The sequence below is a fragment of the Bos grunniens genome, chromosome 15 (genome assembly GCF_055505025.1).
Source record: "Bos grunniens cultivar Pamir isolate PY7600 chromosome 15, Bosgru_T2T1.0, whole genome shotgun sequence".
Lineage (NCBI taxonomy): Eukaryota > Metazoa > Chordata > Mammalia > Artiodactyla > Bovidae > Bos > Bos grunniens.
In genome coordinates this window covers 44,399,715-44,418,353 of record NC_141179.1, presented here as the reverse complement: position 1 = coordinate 44,418,353, position 18,639 = coordinate 44,399,715, and the positions used below count along the sequence as shown (strand labels likewise).

At 52.6% G+C, this 18,639-nt stretch overlaps 1 protein-coding gene across 10 annotated transcripts in view; it reads right to left on the bottom strand.

Moving 5' to 3' along the window:
- Positions 1-1,396: 1,396 nt before the first annotated feature.
- DENND2B (DENN domain containing 2B) overlaps positions 1,397-18,639 on the bottom strand; it is a 171,434-nt gene continuing 154,191 nt past the window's right edge. For all 10 annotated transcript variants that reach the window (XM_086340166.1, XM_086340165.1, XM_086340167.1 and 7 more), the window contains 10 exons: positions 18,443-18,512; positions 15,371-15,448; positions 14,708-14,848; positions 11,040-11,188; positions 7,178-7,355; positions 6,871-6,912; positions 5,211-5,322; positions 3,630-3,869; positions 2,720-2,806; positions 1,397-2,173 (listed from right to left, as the gene is read on the bottom strand). In XM_086340166.1, the coding sequence (XP_086196292.1) occupies positions 2,139-2,173; positions 2,720-2,806; positions 3,630-3,869; positions 5,211-5,322; positions 6,871-6,912; positions 7,178-7,355; positions 11,040-11,188; positions 14,708-14,848; positions 15,371-15,448; positions 18,443-18,512 (1,132 nt within the window). In that variant the 3' untranslated portion in view covers positions 1,397-2,138. The remainder of the gene's footprint in view (positions 2,174-2,719; positions 2,807-3,629; positions 3,870-5,210; positions 5,323-6,870; positions 6,913-7,177; positions 7,356-11,039; positions 11,189-14,707; positions 14,849-15,370; positions 15,449-18,442; positions 18,513-18,639) is intronic.

Here is an 18,639-nt window from a genome sequence, read left to right as displayed (position 1 = left end):
GTGATTCATGAAACCAAGTTAAAGTGACAAGTTCTGGAGGTAACAACACCCTACTCTGGACTTTCTGGTTATAGCTGCTATCTTTTCTTTTTACCTCACCTGTAAAACCGGCCTCATGAGGCCTAGTTAGTGTGCCCTCCTATTCTTGGAAGATGCCAAAGCCAACTATGTAAGAGGCTTTTTCAGAGACTTCCTAAAAGATAAAACCTCCGCTTTATAAGGCAGACAGCAACGCCCAACCACACACAGACTGGGACCTGTGCAGGAGTCACTGGAGATGGGGAGGAGGAGGAAAGGGGACTGCAGAAGATATGGTCTCCTGTTTTAACAAGTAGGATAGAGTAGAAGGACAGGAAAACTATGATTCAAATCCTGCCAGACCCGAAGCCAATACCAAGGAAGAAAGTTCCAGCTTATTGCCCCATCCTGGAAATTTTCAAGGTCTTGTCTCTGTGAAGGCCTTGGATGGATAGAAACCCTAAGCCACCCATATTCCCCACCTTACTTCCCTCCTTGCTTTTCCAAAGAATGTAGCAAAGTTTTCTGCGTGCACACCTCTAAGGGTTCCAATGGAAAAAAACTTCACAGCGTGACATTGAAGAGCCATAAACAATGGGCCCAAGCTATAAGCAAGCCCTGGGTTGTCTTTAGCTGGGCTTGACTCTACCGATGTTAGGGTACCCAGTGATGTCATAAGGGCTTCATACTGAATAGGAAAATTGTAAGATTAACCTAATAGGGAAGCCAAGAGGCAATAGGCATTCTTTCCATCAGTGGAAACACACAGAATCTGAACACTTGGCTATTGGAGAGGGAAGCTAAGCTAGAACAGTAATTAGGCATCTTCTAAGACCAGTCATCACCACTCAATGGACATGAGTTTGAGGAAGCTCCGGGAGTTGGTGAAGGATGGGGAAGCCTGGCGTGCTGCAGTCCACGGGGCTTCAAAGAGTCGAACACGACTGAGTGACTGAACTGAACTGAAGACCAGTCATACGGGGCTTCCCAGGTGGCGCTAGTGGTGAAGTCACCAGTGGTCTACCAGTGCAGGAGACGCAAGAGAGGAGCTTGATCCCTGGGTCAGGAAGATCCCCTGGAGGAGGAAATGGCAACCCGCTCTAGTATTCTTGCCTGGAAAATGCCATGAACAGAGGAGCCTGGAGGACCACAGTCCATGAGGCCGCAAAGAGTCGGACACAAGTGAGTGACCATGCACACACAAGACCAGCCGCACAGCTCAGGCCAGAGAACTCAATTTCAGGGGAGGTCAGTGACCCACACGAAAGCTAAACTCTTAATCGAGTACTCAGTTCCCTGCATGGAGGTGTTTCATCCTGCCTCAGCCCATTCCCCTGGAGAGAGAACTCTAGATAATGAAGCCAAGAAACAATGGGGCTCTGGGCCCAAACAACTATACACTGTTTATTGAGAACACCCGTAGATGGTAGGAAGGAGGGATGCCCTGTACCGCATCATGGCCACCACTGACTGGGAGCTGGGCCTGGAGGACACTAGCAGAGCTGGAGGGTGGGCTTCCCATGCCTCACTGACCATCACAAAGGTGGGAGAAAGAAGAGAAGGCCAGGCCCGAGAGCCTGGTACCATGCTGCAAATGGGGACTGATTGGCCTTTGCCTTTCAAAACAGACGCTTAGGGGAGGGGGACTACTAGAAAAAAATAGAAACTCTAAGATTTTTTTTAAAAAGTCTCATACATGACAAGACAGCATGTGCTCTCCAGGGCCCGAGACTGGCAGCAGGGGCCGCAGGCAGGCAGGCAGGCAGGCCAGGAGCCTCCAGGGGAAGATCAGTGGTTCGGCTGAGACAGTCAGCTGCACATAATTGGCCAGTCACCAGCACCCAGCAAAACTTCATCCATGCTCAGGCAGGGCAGGAAAGCACCCAGCCCCTTGGGAATATACAAATATTTACCAGATTCTCTTTGCTTGTTACAAAAACATAAGAAAGCTTACAGCAGATTATTTACAAACAGTATCCTGGGATGTCGTGAAGGCAGAGGTGGGCTGGCTTGGAGGGTGGGGTCTGTGGAGGCAGAGCGGCCACAGCAGCCCAAAGGGTCCAAGGCTGGGTCCCCTCCCCAGGCTCTGCAAGGCACTGGACTCTGTCTGGGGAAAGGGCTTAATTCTTCTTGTGGAGGAACTTCATTTTGTTGCCTGTGGGCCAGAGAGGGTGAGAGTGAGAATGTTTCAGTATCACCGCTTCCAATAGGCCTAACTCTCAGTGAGAGAGAAGGATTCGAGAGACTGGATTGCAGCTAGACCCTGATAGTGAAAACACTCTAGAGCTCTAATTAGGCTCTGGTATTAATCATGAACAGCCTTGGGCAAGCCATTTAACTTCTTTGGTCTCAATTTTCCTTTAAAGTGAGACAAGCTTTGATTCTATGGTTCAGCTGGCTGAGCTCTTTGAAGGGAGGGGAGCTTTTTCAGAGAAGGACACTCTGCTACTTCTTAGTAGACCTCCCCTTATAGCCATGAGGAACACTCACTGGTTCTAACGACTCTCATGTTCACTCAGGAAGAAGTGCACCCCAAAAGACCCGATTGAAGTGAATATCTGTCAGATTTCCTGTTCTGCCTACAGCCCTAATATAAATTCCCATTGTCGCTGGTTTATTTAGAGTAGTTTGGGGTACAGATCCGCCAACCACCCCACCCCCTCCTTGCTGAACTTGTCTCATCAGTGACAAGGCTGCTTACCCAAACCACGGAGAAACTTGTTCATTCCACTCTGCTCAGTGTCTGGGAGTTCCTCTAAATATTGTTCCACTCGCTGCTCAAAGAGGCCTGCAGAAGAGGAAGAACAGGGAAGAGAACAGTCCTTGGAGGAAGGGAAGGGAAGGGAAGGCTCCTGTTGAGAGGACCAAAGGGAACAGATCCCAAAAAGGGGGGAACCACAGACCTGGGATTGTAACTTATAGGAGCATCCTGTCAGAATCCAGACCGGCTCATCAAAACTATTAGTAATGACACCTCACTGGTGTTCACTGCTGATGGCCTGAGCTGCATTGTGGTGAGGATGCAACGTGGTATCAGAGCTGCCCCTAAGTGGGCATCTTCTCCAGCTCCTTTCAGACACTCTATCATGTTGTTTGAAAAGGTTACACTAAAGGGACAGTACCGGTGGACAGAAGACGCAACAGTCCTGAGGTTAGAAAGGTCTTGATGAGAAGAAAAAGCTCTACAGTGAGCAGAGCTGATGAAATAACAGAGATAACCTTTGTGCTTTGAGTGCAGACTGCCACCAACTTAAGACAGAGAACTGGCTCAGTTCTCTTCAACCCTGGATTCTCAGGACTCCCTAAATGGCACAATCTGGCCTTTTTCTCTAAATAAGGACCTATGAAGAGGGGCAAAGTGGAAATAAGCCCCACTCTTTTGCCACAGGGCTCCAGCCTGTGCCCAGCCTAGTGAAGGCACTTTCTGGGGCAGAGGATAAAGTGCCCTTGGCAGTCCCTCTTAGAAGAAAAGGGATATTAGGAGGCCTGCCCTGGCTGATACTGATGGAGGCTCACTGTGCCTGGCTACTCAGCCTGCTGGTAGCAGAAAAGCCGGAGGAGGAGACCTGATACCCCTCAGAACCCCCCAACCCAGGCTCTTCTGGCCTTACCCTTTGCCCGACACTTTCTCAGCTCCCTGTCTTGGATGAAGCCAGCAAACATCTGAGACTCCATAAAAACTTCAAGAAAACGGCGGATGCTTTTGGAGGCCACAGACTTGCGGAAGGCCTCCCGCTGAAAGGCCCTCTCCCCCTTCTCACTCTGTGTCAGGAAGAGGGAGTAATGCCCAACAGTCTCCACAAAGAACCGGATAAACACCTCCGACACCAGCCCATTGAGGGTATTACATTCTGGAAAAGAAAAGAAAACCTTTGAGGTTCAGGTCTAGAGCCTGCAACCGTAGCCTCCAGGGGATCTTGTCTCCATCTCCTCAACTAAACTGTAGCCAAAATCACTTATCTGTTCTTGGAACTTTAGCTCTTGTGCTCCCAGGCTTGTAACTAGCTCATGAGCCAGGAGGTTGGAAACTGTGCTCTGAACATGGAAGCTGGCAGATACTTGCTGAATGAGTGAGAACAGAAATCAGAGACCAGAGCCCCACTCACCCCTACACCCCTTGCCCTCTGGTGGTTTCCCTGGCTTCACAGGAAGAGGAAGTTCCCTCCACCTCCTGCAGTGTCTCAAGGCAAGGCCTGAGACAGAGGAATAACTAGCATCCTAACAGCAAGAAGAGTCTTTGTGGTTGCCAGCTGTCTTTGGGTTTTTCTTCCCAAACTTCCTGAGGAAGAGAAAAATTAGAGGCAAGAGGGGAGCTTTGTAGCCTGGGCCACCCCTAGAAGCAGCTCTGATGTTATCTAAGTTTCTGAACTCCTTCTGATAAAATACTATACTATTCCTCTCCCCTCAGACCCAATCAAGCCATAACTCCCTGAACCACACTGGGAGCTGTTGTTCAGTTGCTAAGTTGTATCTGACTCTTTGCAACCCCATGAACTGTAGCACACCAGGCTTCCCTGTTTTTCACTATCTCCCAGAGTTTGCTCAAACTTATGTCCATCAATTTGGTGATACCATCCAACCATCTCATTCTCTGTCACCCCCTTCTCCTCCTGCCCTCAATCTTTCCCAGCATCAGGGTCTTTTCCAATGACTCAGCTCTTCTCATTGGGTGGCCAAAGTACTGAAGCTTCAGCGTCAGCATCAGCCTTTCCAATGAGTATTCAGGGTTGATTTCCCTTAGGATTGACTGGTTGGATCTCCTTGCTGTCCAAGGGACTCTCAAGAGTCTTCTCCAACACAACAGTTTGAAAGCATCAATTGTTTGGTGCTCAGCCTTCTTTACGGTCTAACTCTCATACATCCCCACACGACTGCTGGAAGAACCATAGCTTGGACTAGATGGACTTTTGTCAGCAAAGGAGTAGGGCCAGAAAATTCGAGGCTAAAGTGAGACCCAGGTCCTATATCTGAGTTTCATCAGCCAGGTGGGTCTGGTGCACAGAAGCAGGGTCCAGGCCCGATGAGGCCCAGGCCCAGAGTAGAGCAAGTCTAGGACCAGCTCATGAACCAGGAGGTTGGAAATTGTGCTCTCAACATGGAAGCTAGCAGATACTTGCTGGATAAATGAAAATGGAAATCCAAGACCAGAGCACCACTCCCCCCAACCACTGCGTGGGGCAGGCCTCACTCACCATCATCGGAGTCGCTGTCTGAGTCCTGGGAGATCAGTTCGTTCTTCCTCTCCAGAGCCTGCTCCAGAGCCGCCTGTAACTTCCTAGGTAACAACGTGTCCTCATCATCCATCTGCGGGAGAAGGGGACCACACGGTGAGCACTTCCTTTGTGCCCGTGCTGTCTGAAGAGCTTGAATATATAAGCTCGATTATATAATATAATCTCATTTCATCCTCCCAATAACCCTGATAATTTTACCAACCTCATTTTTTTTAAGATTTTTTTTTTTTATGTGGACCATTTGTAAAGTCTTCATTGAATCTGCTACAATACTGTGTGCGAGCTCAGTTGCTTTAGTCTTTTATTTTTAAATTTTATTTATTATTGGCTGTGCTGGGTCTTTGGGGCTGTGGAGGGCTCTGTCTCGTTGAGGGTAGGGGCCACTCTCTACTTGCGGCGCGTGGGCTTGTGTGGTGGCGCTTCTCTGGCTGCAGAGCACCGGCTCTAGGGCACTTGAGCTTCCACAGTTGTGGCACATAGGCCCAAGAGCTGCATCTCTCACACGCTAGAGCAAGGGCTCAGTAGTTGTGGCAGACAGGCATAGCTGCCTCAAAGCATGTGGGATCTTCCCGACCCAGAGATCAAACCCATGTCCCCTGCATTAGCAGGCAGATTCTTAACCACTGGACGATGAGGGAAGCCCTCACTTCAGTCTTGTCCGACTCTATGTGACCTTATGGACTACAGCCCACCAGGCTGCTCTGTCCATGGGATTCCCCAGGCAAGAATACTGATCGCCGTGCCCTCCTCCAGGGGATCTTTCTGACCCAGGACTGAACCTGCATCTCTTACGTCTCCCGCACTGGCAGGTGGGTTCTTTACCACAAGCACCACCTGGAAAGTCATGTTACAATATCGCTTCTATTTTATGTTTGGCTTCTTGGCCACAAGGCAGGTGAGATCTTAGCTTCACCACCAGGCATCCACCCACACCCCCTGCCTTGGAAGGTGAGGTCTTAACACTGGAGCAAGAGGAAAAGTCCCTATCAACTTCATTTTAAGAAGAGAAACTAAGGCATAGAGAGAGGTTAAGAAACTTGCCCAGGGTCACAAAGATAAAAAGTGTGGAGCAGGTGGCATTCACTGCTCAGGACCAGTAGGGGTTCCCACCCCAGCACCACAATGAAGTCTCCCCAGTTCCTCCATCTCTGGCACCAGGTGGGAAGCACGGTTGGCGGGGGGCGGGGGGGGGGGGACGGGGAAATCCCACGTCTCAGGCGCAAGGTTAGGCTGCCGTGCCTGTCTCTATATTCTGATTCAGTGTCCATATCTTGATGCTTGGTACCCAGGAGATAGAGCTCTGTCAGTGGTGCGTGTAACAGACTACATTCCCAAAGTCTACGGCATTAAGATTATGTTCCTTTATGTGCCCAGCAGAATTTCTACCACTCACAGAGACTCTTTGAAGTTGACAACAATCACAAACCTTTACATTCCTCCACATTCTTTGCATCATGGATAGTCCTCCAGCCACTTTTCAACTGTCTGCTCTGTGAACGTGGAACCCAGAGCTCAGCAGTCAGCTACGAGGGTGGAGTATGTGTGTGCAACAGTGCTAGGTGCTCTGTATCAAACAAGCGCCCACCCTGGGGCAGGCCATGCAATGTCCCACTCTTACCTGTCGGATGAATCGGTCAGACCCCAGATTCACCATCAGTGCCTGGGAAAAAGAGTCATGAAGGGCAGTGATTCAGGATATGAATCCCTGCAATGCCCTGCGCAGATATCCTGGATTCCCAGGGTCAGATAACAGGAAGAACTCCAGCCAGGGAGAGGCCTCCCAGGGAGCAAGGAGAAGAGCTGGAGACAAAAACAAGAAGATCCCAGCAGCCTCCCCCAATCCCTTCCCCTTCTGCCCTTCTCTCCTGGGGGCTTCTGTTCCTTCTGTCCCATCCTCCCCCCAGCTGGTTCCCCAAATGGCCCACCTCTTCCACAGGCAGCTCCTTCAGTTTGGGGAGGGAGCTGGAGAGCAGGCCAACCAGGAAAGGGGTGGGACAGCAGACGATGTCGATCATGGAGGCCGGGAGGACAGGAATGAAGGTGTGCTGCCAGGAGAAGGGGTAGAGCAAAGCCACCACCGCATGGGAGCAGCTGGACAGGGTACTGGTAGACAGACAGACAGACAAACACTGAGCCCAGGCCCAGCACCTTCAGGGAAGGGGAGTTAGTGCCTGCTGGGCTAGGCTCATGACCTCCTTTCATGTTAATCCCAGGGCAACAAAGACGCTAAGGAGGTTCAGCCTGGGTCTGACCTTGCAGACTGATGAAGCCCCCACATCCCCCCTGCTCAGGGCCACAGGGCCAGCAGTGGTGCCCTCCTTGGTGGCTATACCTAGAACAGCCGTGAAGGTACACAGCAACACCTGAACACACACATACACACCTCCCACAAGGGCCACCCAAATGCACAGGTTGGCCTGACCTAGTTGGGGAGGATCAGCTCAGGCCAGGGAATACAAAGGTAAGCTGAGCAAGAGTGATCACAAATTCATAGTGTGTGAGAGCTGGAAGGTCCTACAGAGGTCATCTTACCAAGTCCACATTTTACAGCTGGGCTCACTGATAACCCAGGGTCAGTCCGGTCAGAAGTGGCAGACGTGGGACATGGCCAGTTTTCCTGTCTCCCAGTTCAGTCACGTCTACCGTTCCCTACTCCCCTAACTGGAGAAAGCGGGCTGACTGAGTGAGGCTGGCGCCATTCTCATCCACTTCTGTCTTTCCTCTCAGGCTCCAAGAAAAGGCCAGACTTCTCAGTGGGTCAGCCTTCTCTTGGCCTAGAGGGGACTCCAGCACCATATCACAGGGCTGGCTGTCCAAGCAGAACGACCAATGGGAGGCCAGAAGGAGAATCTCCCCAGGGCTAGCCAGAAGGCATAGAAGTGAGTGCTGAGGGCTAGTATGGGTCACCAGTCACCACAGGAGACATACCTGGCCTGAACCATCTACCTGTCAGGAGAGGAGTCAAGGACACGCCCCTCAGGGCCATATCACAAATGAGACAGTGGCCCAGAGTCATCCTCAAGCCTGCCTTTCCCACCCTGTCTCTCTGCATCTATTGGTCCCACCTACCAGCTATGAAGGCCCTGGGCTCTACCTGATTGGCTCCAACAGGGACTGTCATCCTTTCATGACTAATGACCACCAGTCAGAGAACATGGTTCCAGTCCATGACAGAAACAAACCCTCTTTTCTAGAAGGACCTCTGGATGTTTACAAGTTTTTTGGCAACCCCAGGGACAACTAAAATACTGCTGGGTCCTGAGGCAGAGACACAGGTATTCTGGCCCTGAGAGCCCTTTCCCTGGGGACAGCACTCCCCAAACCCCAAGGAGAGCCACCTGAAAAAGATCTAAAAAAAGGGCCATCTCAGAGTCAAAGGAAACACTGATCTCCACAACGCCTTCCAATGGGGCCCGGGGCTTGGCAGTCAGGCTTGTACAACCCTTAGGGTTGATCACTGCAAGCTTGTGTGTGTGCGTGTGTGCACGCACACACGCACACACACATACCCTCCCACTGGCACAGACATCAGAACTAGGCCAGAGGGACCAAGGACTTGTGGACAACCTAAAATGTGAGCAACGGAACAAGAGCTGGCTGGACTCCAGCCCTGTGCGGCCTCACCGGGCTGCCTACTCTGCCCTCTCCAGTCAGAGGCAGCCCCTGAGCAGGGAGGGCATCTTTTCTAGGCCCAGGATTGGCAGGACTTGAACACCAAGCCAGGCCAGAATAGGACCCTGGGGTATTTTCCTCCAGGAACGGTCCAGGAATGTGTTCAGAGGCAGCTGCAGCCACAGGAAACAATCACTGTATTCACAGCCCTGCTGGAGCCAGGCTGGGGGTGGGGTGGGGGGGTCGCAAAGAGGAGGCTCTGTCCTTGGTGAAGGAGTGAAACCTTCAGGGAAAGAATCCTCGGGCCCGCTCTGCTAGGGGCATCAAGGTCTGACCAGGCCAGAGCCTCACAGATGGGCAGCCAGGGCTTTGCTGGCAGACAGTGAGCACGGATGGCAGAGAGGCAGAGATGGGGCCCCAGGGAGCTTCCATAGCTGGCTAGTTCCAGCAGCTGGCTCAGTCCCCTCACAAGGCCTAACGGACATACATATAACTGTGGTATACTGAAACACAGAGCTGTGGCGGGAAGCGGGGTTCAGGGTGGGGGGAAGCAGTCTTCATTTCTAAACCTGGCTCTCTCTGAAAAAGCCAGAAGCTCTGGTTTTTCTTCTTCCTCACTTCTGGGCTGAGGGTGGGCCCAAGTTCCTGCCCCAACACCCTGTGAGAGCATTCGGGAGTCCATTTCTCCTACTTCCTAAATGACCTCCTCACACACACAAAACAGTTTTTTGGGGGAAAAACCAGGAGGAAGAGTTTTCTGCCCCTCATATCAGCACCTAGCGTATGTTATGGCACATAGCAGATAGCTTAATAAATGCTCTAAAAAACTAAATTAATCCACCACTCTAAAGAAACTACTGCCCCTCTGTAATGACTAAAAAACACACAATATGTTGCTGAGATCTCATCCTCTCCCTGCCTGTCCCACCCACTATATATACTCTTTGCTATGGTCTGAATGTTTGTGTCCCCTCAAACACCCAGTGATATCTGAGGTTCTTAGGTCATGAGAGTGGAGCCCTCATGAATGGGATCAGTGCTCTTACAAAAAAGACCCCTCAGAGATCCCTCGCCCCCTGCCTTCTGCCATGTGAGGACATAATATGAAGCCAGCGGCTATGACTGAGGGAGAGAGCCCTGACCACAGTGTGGCCACGCCGGCACCTGGCTCCTGGACTTTCAGCCTCAAGAAACGTGAGAAGTAAATTTCCATAGTTTATAAGCGACCTAGCCTGTGGTATTTTGTTTACAGCAGCCCAAATGGACTGAGATGATCTTTAAAGAAAAAAAAAAAAACCCACCTTGGCTGCCCAGAAGGACTCAGCTTCTACCAGAACACCTCATGTCCAGTGACATTTCCTCCATCCCCTCCCTGACCACAACCAGATCTTGGCATCTGGAATTCCTCTCCCTCCAAAACCATAAATGCCAACACATGTGATTTATTCAGCTCTTTTCTGATTCTTCTTCAACCAGCTCCCCTGCCTCAGTGGCAGCTCCGGTCCCTCGACTTCTTTTGCCCTTTCCTAGTCTGGCCAGCCTCCCTACAAGCACCGTCCTCCCCAGCACCCTCAAGGCCCTCACTTCATCCTTCTCAGCAAATCGCCATGTGCCCGCCTGGGTCACTCCATTCAACTGCCTTTTCCAGGTGACACTCGCTGGACAGCTCAGTACCCCTCATACTATCCCTAGTCAGTGCCCTCACCCCTTCTCATGATGGCTCTCCCCAGAGCTCATCACTCTCTTAAAAAGCAGCACCCCACAGAGATGGCCTTGCGTCCCCCTCCAGGGGAAATGTGGCTGTCTGCTAGGAGTCTCCTTCCTTTCTTACCTCTCTATATATAAATAGGTTTGCACCTATACAATCTTGGCTGCTACAAAAGAAGCAGCGTCTGTCTTTTTCCCTCCAGCCAAGTCCTCCATCAGGCCCTCATCTCTGCCACCCTGTGTGCGCACAAGCCCTGCTCCCTCAGTCATCCTCTCTGACCATGTTTGCTAACCTGTGCTCTCCATTTGATCCTTCTCTCACCACACACGCAGTCGCACTCCCCCACCACACACACACACTCTCCACATACTAACGCAGTGGCTGGCATATACTAGGACCCATACACACGCTGCATTAATTAGCGGATATGTCTTCCCCACTTCTTCACCTCACCTGCTGGGCCCTACCTGAGCTTATCTGCCACAAAAATGACCCGACGCTCCAACAGCAGCGAGGCGAAGATTCGGATGAGCTGACGCACGCTGAGGCAGGTAAAAAGGCACTCGAAGTCCACGTGCTCCAGCCGGGAGTCCGTGGGCCGGCGCAGCTCTAACACCTGCAGGAGAGCAGCGGGGGAAGGGGGTCCAGGCAGATCAGGTGGGTGCCACTCCCAGGTCCCGCACAAAGCGACCTGAAGTTCGCTTCCCTCCCCAGTCTCTCTCCCGAGGCTTCCACTCTACAGCCGGCTATGCAATAAGACCCAGTCTCCTCCTCCACAGTCCTCAGACCCCAGCCTGTGGGCAGGAGGGCTCACTGCAAACAAGGCAGAGGCTCCAGAAGGGGGTGGCCAGGCTCTGGGGGAGGGAGGGGGACAGCTGACCGCTCTTTCAAACCAGGAGAGTGAGGGAGTCTCCCTGCACGGTCCTCCCTGACCTTTTGCCCATCTCAGCCCCCACACGGACGGACCCCCACAACGGATCACGGCCCCCCAGGCGGCTCTGCTCACCCCTCACCCATCTCCAGAAGGACAATGTTAGTGTCCCTGTTGCCATGCCCCCTCCCTTTCCTGCAAGGAACTGTTTCCTTCCAGAGGCTCTGTCCTGGCCTCTTTCAGCGTGTCTCATCCCTGTGACAGGAACAAGGAAAACACTGGGAAATGGCTGGCTATTCCACAGCTTGGCCAGAAGAGGCCTTTCTTGATCAGGACCAGACCTAGCCATCTTCCCTCCAGTGGGGTGGTAAGACCACTCCCAAGGTCGGCGATGTGGCACAGACAGCACATCCCTGGAGGCAGGCATGAGGCTGGAGGGTGGCAATGACCCTGGCAATGCGAGCAGGGGGAGCTGATGGCGCTCGGGCCAGGCCAAAACGGCTCTCACCAGGGCTGCCTGGTCCTCCCCTGGTTCCTCAGCGAGGTGGGCAGCATGGACACGTAGGCCTCCAGAGAACCAGGAGGGAAAACGAACTCCCTCTCTCAGCCCTGTGGAGTCAGAGCTCTCCCCCAAGGGCTTTAACATCATCCCATTTGTTCCTCCTAACTCTGAGCTCAGTGGTCATCCCTCTGGCCCTGGGGAAACAGTACAAGGGGCACAGATTGCCCCAAGGATGTGTCTCTTTTCAGAGGTCTGTTTCCACGCTGTCTCTCCCACCCGATGCTCACGTCCCAGAGGTTCGGCATTAGCAGGATACAGGGGACACCAGAAATGTCAGTGACATAGGCTGAAGGAATCCCACACTGCCATCACTCTGGGGTCAGAGGCCTCGGCACACCTCCTACTCCTACCCCTGCCCCGGAAGTCACAGCGAGGCTCCCCTAAGCCTCCCTCCTGAGAGCCTGCATGCAGTTGGCGCTCCATGCCTGGTACTTGAGAGTCTGGACTCTCCAGGGAGTGAGCGTTCACACAGGCAGCTTGGAGGACCTGGGCTTCCTTTCATTCACTCGCCCCTCAAGGAGATCATAATCTGCTGGGGCTAAAGGAGCCTGAACGATCAGCCCATGAGCTTGGTGTTAGGCCAGGGGAAAGGTGTAACTTACATCTATACAGGAGCCGAGAGGGCTGGGAAGAAGGGTACCCATCCCATCTGGGGTGGGGCGGGGGCAGTGGCTCAGAGCACAGGATGCTTAACTTGGTTGCCCAAGGAGATAAGAAGGCAAAAGGAAGCAGAGTTTATGGATGTGAGAGGAGGCTGGTGAGTGGGCCGGGCCCTGTCCTGAAGGACTGACTCCCAGGTACTGCTGTTGGATCCTCAGGGCAGGGTCAGAGGTCCTGCCCCTAGGCCACATGCATGAAGCAGAAAGTCCATCCAAGACAGGGTGGGAGAAAAGATGCCACAAGAAAGGCCTTGACTAGTACTCGCCACTCCCAGCAAACCCAGTGCTTCTCTAGTCAGACCCTCTCCGCTGCCTGCAACAATGAGTACATTTATTTCTCCCTCTCCTCAAACCCAGCACCCACCTCTCACTCTCAGAGGACAACCTTCTTTCCCATTTGGAGAAAACTGAAGCCATCAGATGAGAATCCAGGATCTATAAGCCATGGCCCTTCCCTGCCATCACACCAGAGAGGACCCCCTCTCCTGTCTCCCCACGGAGCCCACTGCCCACCCCCAGTCTCACTGTCCCCTCCCTCTGCTGCTGTCTTAACCTCTCTCTCCCTTTCTGGGCCATTCCCACCAGTACCCAGACGACCACCTTCAACAAACTGGTTCCACGTTACCGTTCAACCACTGCCCATTCCTTCCCACAGCCAAGCCTCTGGAAAGCTATCTCTGCAGGCCATGTCCCCTTCTCAACCCCATCCACTTCTCAACTCTGTCCACTCAGGCTTCTCGGCCCCCTGACCACCCGAGTTTCTGGAATTCTGTCTTGTCAAGGCAGCCCACCACACCTGGTCCTGACCTCACCTCATCTCTCCTTCCTTCCTGAGAGGCCCCTTCCTTGGCTCCTGTTGCTGCTCCTCTACTGCCGGAGGCCCTCAGGACTTTCTCCTCCTCCCCATCCACACTCTTTGCTAATGTGCACAAAATCAACTCTTCCTCCTCACAGACCTGCTCCTCCCTCAGGTGCTCCACTGACTACCCTGCTGCTCAAGCCAGAAAGCTGGGAATCAGCCTTAAGGTTTCCCTAACATTATTCCCCATTTCCAGCTACTGCAAAGTGCTATTGATCCTGGTTCTAAAGTACATCTCAAATCCATCTTCCTCCATCTTTCCGTCCACACCTTAATCCAAGCTCCACTCATCTCTTGCCTATACGACTGCAACAATACCCAAGCCGGTCTCCCTGTTTTCACACCAGTCCACTATCAACATAGCAGCCAGACTGGGCTTTTAAAATCATTATCTCAGATGCTAGAATCCAGCTTGAGATACACTCCAAAACCCTGAATTTGGCCTACAGCACACTGTGACCGGGCCCTGCGGTCTCTCCACCCTGCTCACTCCCTTTCTCAACCATCTTGGCCTTCTCCAGTTCCTTGACAAGCATACACACTTTCCCACCCTTTGCCTTCGGATGCTGTCCCTCTACCTGGCATAATCCTTTCCCACACACATCCTTCTCTTTCAGTCTCCCTCGCCTCACTTCATCCACTTGACTCCACTCACCCTGGGTCCCTAAGAAAAGGTCATCTTCCTCAGAGGAGGCCTCCCCTGGCCCTTAGTCTGAAGGAGACGCCCTGTCACACACTCTCCCTCCTGTGCCGTCACTTGGCACCTGACACTCTGGGGAGTTATCTGTTTCTATGGGCAAGTATTTATTTAACACTGGTCTCTTCCACTTGACCGTGAACTCCACAAATGCTCAGCTGTGTCCCTCTTTAACTGTACAACTCTGCCCCGAGGTCCGCAGGAATCTGACCGTGAAACAGCACATATTCCATAAACATCTGATCAATGAAGAAGAGACGGCCTGCAGTTTAGTCCGAACAGGTCAGGGAAGGCCCTGGGAGCTTCAGAGAGGTGAGCGACAATCACAGTTCTGTCACTCATTTCTCAGTACCTGTCGGTTAGGTGTACAAACGCACTGAGCTAGGAAGGGGCCGTGTTCCGCACTCTGGAGACTGAGCCGTGGGCTCGCAGGTCCCACCCCAGCCTCAGTCCGTGACCCGAGAGAGGAGGCAGCAGAAATCCCTACCTCATTGCCAGCCCCTGGCAGGAAGGTCTTCACTTTGATGGTCTTCCCTGGGGCGGGGAAGGGTGATTCCATGAGACTTCTCATGAAGGGATAGACCAGAGCAGCAGAGATCCCACGCCGGCGCTCCACCTCATCGAGGACCTGTGCCCACCGGCAGCAGCCCAAAGAGGAAGGCGGTCAGGGCCCTGCCCTTCCCCTACCTCCTGGGTAGAGAAGAGGGCACTCTGGCATCTGACTGGTCTGGGCCAAAAGCTGGGAGCCAAGAGCTTCACACCCCACCCTTCCCAAGTCCCTGGCCACTGTGAGGGCTGTGTTCCCTAACTATTTCTTGCTTTAGACCCCAAGAGTGAATAGCTGGGCAAAGGAAACACCTCTTGAGAGTGGAGTTCCTGGGCACTTGGCTTCCCCAGGGTCTCTGTCCCCAAGGACTCAGCTTGCCCACGGCCCAGGGTGGGATGTGACATGAGCAGACGCTGCCGTGTAGGAGCTGGTGGACAGGGAGGGAGTCAGACAGCCTGGCTGCACTTGCCCTTGCATTCTCGCCTTCTCTCACCCTCTCTCTCACACACACATGTGGTTTTCTCATCTAAACCGCCTGTAGATACTCCTGTGGGAGCTTTCAGATGGGGGAAGGGGGCAGGAAGTAAGCCAGAGCCCTCTTACCTTGGAAAACAAGCCGAAGCAGCCAAGGCGGCTGATGACACAGTACACCTCTGGCAACCGAGGCCCTTTCCCGCTTGGCTGAGCGGGGACAAGGAAAGAGACAGACACAGAGAACACGTGGTTACTACACCTGGCTCCTTTTCCTTAGGATCTGAGGACTAAGCACCTCTCTTCTAGTGAAAACCTCTCTTCTAGTGAAAGAAGACTCCAGGCCTCTTCTGAACACCTACTCAACCAGGCCCTCAAAGGAAAAGCGGCCACTCTTTGGGGGTCAGCTTCAGCCTCTTCTGGCCTTCCAGCCCAAGGTGCCAGGCTCCTGCCAAGTGCTACACAGGCTCTGCCCTTCCTCCCAGAGGACCCTGGTGGGGGCTGGCAAAGACGAAGTGGTGTGGCAGAGGCTGTAGGGTGATCTGTGGATTTACATCCCCAAGTCCCCGGGAGCCTGCTGGCAAGGACAGGGGCTTGTGTACATTCTTAGGAATGAGCCCGGCGGTCTTCTGCCCCCACCGGAGACATTCTGCAACACATTCCTTTTCTCAGTTGCACTTCTCTCCCTTTCTGGATCGTCCCCATTCTAGAAAAGCAAACTGACACTATATAAGGTAAGTAAACTACTATTTATTGAATGTTTACCGTTTCTGAGTCCTGGGCTTGGAACTTTCCAAAAACTTGTTAGCTAGGCATTATTATTCCCATTTTATGGATGAGGAAACTGGGTTCAAAATTAGTAAGCCATCACCCAAGGTCAGATATTTAGAAGTCATGGAACCAGGAGTCTGTTTCTGCCTGTGTGTGTGTAACCTCTTTGCTGTGGTACCTCTGAAGTAAGTTGCCTTCTGACAGAAAGGAGAGAAAAGAAACATGAAGATACGGGAGAGAGGCCTGTACAGAGTAGAGGAGAACAGAGTCGTAGGGGGATCTGAAAGGTAGGTAGCTCGAGGAGAGGTGGGCCAAGAGCTCCCCAGGCCTGGAGCCCCCAGTGCAGGCTGGAGGGAGTCCACAGGAGCCGGCTTCTCCAGCCAGTGGCTGGCAGGGCTCTGTGGCTGTTTCTGGCTTGGAGGCCTGGAGGGCCTGGCCAGGCCGGGTGGGGAGGGAGCAGAGCAGCAGGTGCTGGCCCCTCATGCAGGCCGCTAAGCAAATGCAGATGGGGCTATTTCAGTCTCCAAACCTGCTGGCCACACGTCACAGGTCTAAAGAGAAGGCAGAATCTGTTTTTGTCCATATTAGGCCTGAAACTCACTCCTCTCTTTTTCCCTCTCCCCCGCCTCCCCTAAAACCCCAAGTGATTAAATCAAGTATGTGGGATTTGGGTTAGAATCGTTGTGTCCAATCTGTAGGAATGCCGAGCGAGTGCCAGCCCCCTTGGCAGGGGCCCAGCCCAGGCCCTCTCTGAGCACGCCAGGACAAACACGCTCTTCCCTGGGGGCGGCAGGCCCACTGCAAAGGAGCAGCTCTACTCCATCTCTGCCCCTGCTAAAGCAGCCTTCGCAACGGGCCCCTCCAGTTCCAGGTGAACCTGCCTGGCTCCCCGCCTGGCCTCTACTGCTCCACATTCCCTTGGCCCCACTCACAGGCATTCTATAGCCAAGTATTCCTCTCCCTGGACTACCCTGTGGGGTCATCTGGGAGTTCCAGACTTGGGGTTTTAGAGCTTGGAGTCAACCTGGCTCTAGCGCGCACTGGCTGTATGACCCTGGGCAAGCATTCCACATCTGAGTCTCAGTTTCCTAATCTACAGAACAGATATAACAATGCCTCATGGACTACTATGAGGAATAAAGAAAATGACATGCCTGGAACATAAAATGGATCCCAAGTAATAGTTCATTCCCCTTGTCCAGCCTTCTACATTGAAAATCCCACCTCCTCTACTAAAGCACCTAGCCCACCCTAGCACTCTCAGTGGCTCAGTCATGTCCGACTATTTGCAACCCCATGGACTATAGCCTACCAGGCTTCTCTGTCCATGGAATTCTCCAGGCAGGATACTGAAGTGGGTTGCCATTTCCTTCTCCAGGGGATCTTCCCGACTCAGGGATCAAACCCGGTCTTCCTGCATTGCAGGCAGATTCTTTACTGTCTGAGCCACCAGGGAAGTCCTAAAGCACCTGAAGTTCCTTGAATATAGGATCCAGGTCTAACTCATTTTTATGCACCTTCAGCATGTTGCCTAACCCTCAGTAGGTGTGTGGTACATGTTTTTGAATGAACGAATGAATGTGCCTGAATCCTTCATTTGGGGTCCCTGCTATACACCACCTTTGCCTAAGATCCCCATCGTCTGCCCCTTCTCCCACTAAGGCCCAGGAACCTTGAAACACTGTCAACAGCCCAAGCCAACAACATCCCTAGTGAGCTCCAGGGGAGCGTGTGACAGGACTTTCTTTACCCCAATCTATTTCCCAGGACTAATGGGAAGAGGGATGGGGTAGTGCTTCTCTACAACATGTCTTATGTTTTTAAAACCCTTCCTTTCCCCTTGAGCTCAAGGCATCTCTCCCAGAATCCCACAGAAAGTTACCGCTCTGTCCCTGTTCAGCCTCCAGTCCTACCAGATCAAGTGCAGGACACACATCAGGCTGGCCAGGGGTCGGGGTGAGGAATATTGTCCTCCATCCCAGTCTGATGCACACACACACACTGATGTGATCCTGCAACCCAGGATCAACGATCTGAGCTCAAAAGCCCAAAGAAAATGAACGAAAAGAAAAAGTATAGAAGAGCTAAAAACATGACATCCCAGTAGAAAGTGATCTAATCTCTTCCCTTATTATAGATTATCTCAGATCCTGGGGCCCAATCAGAGTGGCCACTTTAAGTCCTGCCATCCCAGGAGCGCTGTGTATGTGTGTGTGTGTGTGTGTGTGACAGTGGCCTCAGGGAACATACAAGGCAGCCGAACACAAGAGTTTCTACAAGCTCATGTTAAAGAAGAGCACACACATACAAACTCTGTGGCCCAGCCTTCTACATTGAAAATCCTACCTCCTCTACTAAAGCACCTAGCCCACCCTAGCACTCTGGACTAGGACCATTCGGTCCTAGTCCCTGAGGACCGAATGGCCTACTTACCAGTAAGCGCCTGCAGTAGCCAAAGCGTCTGCTGCCATCTTCCCCAGTCAACATGAAGGAGAACGTCTCGCTGGAACAGGGAGAAGTCTGGCATCAGGGAAGTACACAGGACCAGGAAACAGCCCCCAAGAAGAAGGGCTGCCATCCCAGGGAGGGGGTGAAGGACCAGGCTGCTACAGGAGAAGAGGCTGGGACTA